This window comes from Solenopsis invicta, chromosome 7 (genome assembly GCF_016802725.1).
Source record: "Solenopsis invicta isolate M01_SB chromosome 7, UNIL_Sinv_3.0, whole genome shotgun sequence".
In the NCBI taxonomy this organism is placed as follows: domain Eukaryota; kingdom Metazoa; phylum Arthropoda; class Insecta; order Hymenoptera; family Formicidae; genus Solenopsis; species Solenopsis invicta.
The window spans coordinates 19,081,641-19,086,700 of record NC_052670.1 but is presented as its reverse complement, the minus strand read 5'-3'; the positions used below and the strand labels follow the sequence as shown (position 1 = coordinate 19,086,700).

The window sequence follows — 5,060 nt, the reverse complement described above, 5'->3', positions numbered from 1 at the left end:
CTCAAAAGAAATAATCTTTGGATATAATTTTCTTGATCAAAATCAACCATAGAAAAGAAATGCAACATTAAAACTACAGTTAGATAAAAAAAAAAAAAAAGAAACAAAGAAGATAATAGTCAAATTGGAAAAGAACTAAATAGGACTACACTTCAATCTTTTTAGCTGTCATGCTTTCAAGAAATGTCCCTGCCATGCTTTCACGAAATGTCTCTGCCATGTTTTCAAGAAATGTCCCTATCTTAACAGATGACGAATTATTTCGTCATATACGTACAATTAACAAAAAAATTACGAATCTTTCTACCGCTTTTGTTACGAATAGCGTCAAAATCATTCAAGACATAGTAGTAAAAGAGTTAATATTACCCGGTGCAACGCAACATTTCATGAAGATGATCTACATCTATGATTTTCTACATCAAAATTTTCAAACTTTTTTTGGACGTTTTTCGCAGCTACTTGTTTCTCATGGTCTTCAGACATTCATAGCGTAGTATACCGTGTTCGAAGTATTAGCCTGGGCGGACATAAGACTGGCATTAGGATCGACATAAGAATTGGACATTAGTAAGACATGCGGCGCCGAGTTTACCGGCTCGAGAGTCGACTGTGGAAAGTCTTGGATAGGCACGCTGGCGGCACCTTCAGGAACTCCGCGTTCTGTCACCGCACATGTGTTGATGGCGCGCGGTAGCTGCATTACCGTTACCGATGATGATGCCGGGCACGCGAGCGGAGTAACGCTCCCCGATACGGATTGTGCATTACTGCCTCCATAGGATGTTCCCAAAATCGGTTCGCAGCTCTGGTTGTTATTAATGATCCCGGTACATTTTAAAGAAGCATTGATGGTGGCCGACGTGGACGAAGACGAAGATGATGACAACGCAGACGCAGATGCCGAGGACGATGACGAAGATGAGGAAGAAGATGATGAAGATGACGATGACGAGAACGTTGAAGTGGCCGCAATGGAAATTGTTTGCGTTTGAACGTCCGTGGCGATAGCGGCGGCAGATGCGACTGTACCGGCGGTACCGGCAGCAACAGCGCCTCGTACCAGCTGTGCCGGATATAACGGATAGCCATCCTGGTTACTCGCCGGAATACATCTTGAAGGTGCAATTACCGCGTATGAGGGTGGCGACTGCTGCATCGCCATGGGCACGCGATACGAAGCCATTTCACCGTGATGATGCTGATGGTGCTGATGCTGATGCTGATGATGGTGGAACTGCATTGGATGCAGTGTCGAATGAGGCACGGGAGAAAATGCGACGTTAGGCGACCGGAAGTCTTCAGTCTGATGGGGATGTATGTGCAAGTGCAAGGCCTGCTGGGCATTCTGCAACGGTATTGAATTCGGACTGGAGACGGATACAAGTGGCGGTGGTGGCGAAGACGAGGACGGGATGAGCGGTGACGTATTTAAATTGGAATGCGATGGAGTGGAACGATTCGCGTTATAATACAATGCCTGTTGCTGATTAGTTTTGTTTAGACGAGGATACGGATATCGTTCGATGTGACTGGCGTAGTTCGGGGAGGAATGTGGTGGAAGGATGCGCTGTATGTTCTGATACGTGGGGTCCGACATACCGTTGTAGGGCACAAAGTACATAGTACGATAGCACTTTGTGCTGACGGCGGGCACAGAACCAGGCAACACGTTGCAGTGATAGTTCGCAATGGTCACCGGTGGATTACGACGTTGCATTTTTGACAAACTGTTGGTATATATCGCACCCGTGATGTCATCGCCACTGCCGGTTCCACCGCCACCACCACCCGCGATACGCAGCATGCGCGTGCTCGAGATCTGCTGTTGCTCTTGAAAATAATGATGACCGTTTCTGTGTTCGGCGTACAAGTGTGCGGCGCCATCACCAGACGGTGTTCTGACAAACTGTCGCGGTATCGCGTTCTCTAAATAAGTTGTTTGCTCAGAGATATCCTGAATGTTCGCCGTTACCGCCGTACTCTCGGCGATAGTCTGATATATGTCATCGATCTGTTTCTGCATTGTATTTATGCGATTGATCGTGTTTGTATCTCGCTCGAAACTCCCCATGGAAGTGTATGCATCTGCGGGTACGGAGATCGACTCGTCCCCTCCATCGGTGGTTAATAGAGACTTTGCATCGATCTTGTCGCCGTTCACGTCGCAGTACATTGGCCACAGTGAGCTGGATCTCGCATCATTAGCCGCACCGGCAACAGTGCAAGATCGCGTCCGACGGATGATTTCGTTGGTAGCTTCGTACTGTTGCTTGATACCTGTCACTGACGGTCGTCGATTGAATCCATAATCATTGAGCTCATCGTCGTCCTCTTCTTCCTCGTTGCCCGCCTGCGCATCCTTGTCATGATTCTTGACACTCTTGTTATCGTAATTCTCAGATAACGTATTCACAGCCTTGTCCTCGGAATGGTAGCCATTAATAAACGTGTAACGGTCCTCCGATTCATTGTAGCGGCGTTTAATTCGCTCCATCCTCAACTTGTCCTGTTCAACAAATGCAAGTAACTCGTCAGCGGTGTTATCGCCGATGTCGGGTCTGCTGCCTATCGGTGTGCATCTCGTTACATCCGGTTGACCGGCATGCTTTCTATCCTCGCCGTTTAGAGCCGCTTCTATGTCATCTAAACTGTACGATGAGTCCGAGTTGCAACTTATCGACTCTCGTTTCAAAGAAGCTAACATCCTGGAATCGTTCCGATAATAGTCATCCTGGTTGTCGGGATTGTTAACTGTAACACAGGATAGAGGCGCCAAACTCGCTAATAATTGCTTTCGTACATCCGAGTTCATCTTCGTCGGATTTTTGGACTGACACTCTTTAACAAGATTTCTCCCACCTGGACCTATCCCAAGATCAGGAAGATTTGATTGGATGTTTTTTTTATGTGCAAACAGGTCCGTGATCTTCCTATAGGTGGACTGATTTGGCGGATTGTCCGTCACCAACTGCATCATCGACATTCCCATCGTATTATGTCCGTGTGTGTTCTCTATTGTTTCCATTGCTGTCGCCGCCGCCGTCGTCATCGTTGATACCGTGGAATTCGATCTCGTCGACTCCATCGTTAAAATGGCAGTGGCTTCTGTCGAAGCCACGTTCGCCGGTAATGACTCGCACATAGGCCGTTCCTCACCTAATGGTGATGTTCGTATAGAGAGATCACCACTGTATTTGGCGTCGCTTGTTGAATTTGTATTGTCAGAACTGTCGGTCGTGTCTAGGTTTTCGTCTTCTTGATCGATGCACGTGAGTTGTCTAATTCGCTCCTCCAACGATAGATTTTTGGGCCGCAGATTCTTTTTGCGCGTTATTGTGTTATACTTGCCGATCAGACTCCGTCGCAAAGTATTTCGCTCGATGGATCTCTTAATTGAGTTGGAATCACACTCTGGTGACTCGTAGGAGTTACCAGGGACAGTCGATTTCTTAACTGCGTCAAATAGCCGCAGACTCTCGGTGGTAATCAGAAATTTCTGCGCTTCGTCCGGAGAGTGTTCTGGGCAGGTCGAAGAGCTCGCTTTAGCCGGCGGTGGCGAGATGAATTTTGGGTTGGGAAAGAGTTGTCTCACCGCGGAATTTGGTTTCAAGCTATTATTGGCGAGAGACACGTTACCTAGTTTGAAAACAAGAGACAGCTCTTTCGCGTCCTGCTCGCATGGCTGCTCGCCCGATGTCGTTTGATCATTGATGCGTTCTGCTTCCGCCGTCGTTGCTACTCTTTTGTCGTTGCTTGGCAAATTTTTGGCGTTTGCATTACTGTCACGATCCTCTGTGACGTCCGAATCATTACACCGTGTGGTAAACTGCGTCGCATTCTCGTGGACAATTGACATCGGCTCATCTGTCCCAAGACAAAGCTTCGGATTAAATCCGTTATCCTTTGAGGTATCACAAACGCTTTTATCTTTATCCGTATCGGATCTCCCGAAACAATCTTTCCGCTCCTTCTCGCTAATTTCCCGTACAATGCGTCGTTCCGTGACAGTTGTCATCGTTATTGTTTCCACAAGATAACGATGGTGTAGATCTAGGAACAAAAGTATACTTGAATCAAATAAAAAATATTAATGTGTCGCGAATGCAAATAAACTTCTAATACCTTTGTTTAATAGAAAATAATATTTTATCATATAAAAGTTTTATCATAGGTATTTCATATTACATATCAGACGATCGCAACATGTATCTATTTACGTTATTTTTCTATTTTTATTATTACATAATTATAAATTAATCAATCACTTGATAAATAACATAAATAAAAAAATCTTACTTTTGGAAAATTGAGAAAAGTGTCTAGTTTTTATAACAGCAGTACTAAAAATAATTAAAATCATGTGACAAATGCCTCATTATTTCACTGTACTTTATATAAAACATATAACTTTTTTACAAATTAAAAAAAATATACAAGTTATAAACTTGAAACTTTTAGATATTTATTGTTTAATATTTAATTATTTCCTTCAAAATTTTTTTTGAAACAATATGAAAGATATTTTTAAAAATTATTAGTAAAGGACCACGCACAATCCTTATGGAAAATGGCCCTTGGTTAAATTGACTGCAATTGAAATATGTTGTTGTTCTTGACGTCCCGAACAAAAGTCTCAATAGGCACAACTCTCTAAGTCCAGTATTTTTCAGTCCAGAGACGTTTGAAGTGATTGTACCATGCTTCTTCAAAACCAAATATACAAGGTGAGTCATTTTAATCTATGGACCCGAATATCTTCCAAATAACAGTATCTACAAAAAAAATGGTTTAGATAAAAGTTGACCAGTACAGAGGGGGTCATTCAATTGTACCATTGGTTTTGACTTTGAGGTCAATTTTGAAGGTTATTTCAAGGTCACGATGGTTTTTTTAAATGGGACACCCTATTTTTGACTGCGGATTTCGAAAGAGCGGAAAATTTTACATCAAACTTGTCTTATGAAAAAATTGTTTTTGCGACCTTCAAAAAAGGTCAAAGGTCAAGGAAAAGTCAAAAATGAAGGTGAAATGCCTGAAAAACAATCTGGTGTACTTTT

At 43.4% G+C, this 5,060-nt stretch overlaps 1 protein-coding gene across 6 annotated transcripts in view; it reads right to left on the bottom strand.

Annotated features, from left to right (window-relative positions):
• Positions 1-436: 436 nt before the first annotated feature.
• Positions 437-5,060, bottom strand: part of LOC113003150 (dentin sialophosphoprotein-like) — a 56,578-nt gene continuing 51,954 nt past the window's right edge. For all 6 annotated transcript variants that reach the window (XM_039451908.1, XM_039451907.1, XM_026140639.2 and 3 more), the window contains one exon: positions 437-4,053. In XM_039451908.1, the coding sequence (XP_039307842.1) occupies positions 479-4,053 (3,575 nt within the window). In that variant the 3' untranslated portion in view covers positions 437-478. The remainder of the gene's footprint in view (positions 4,054-5,060) is intronic.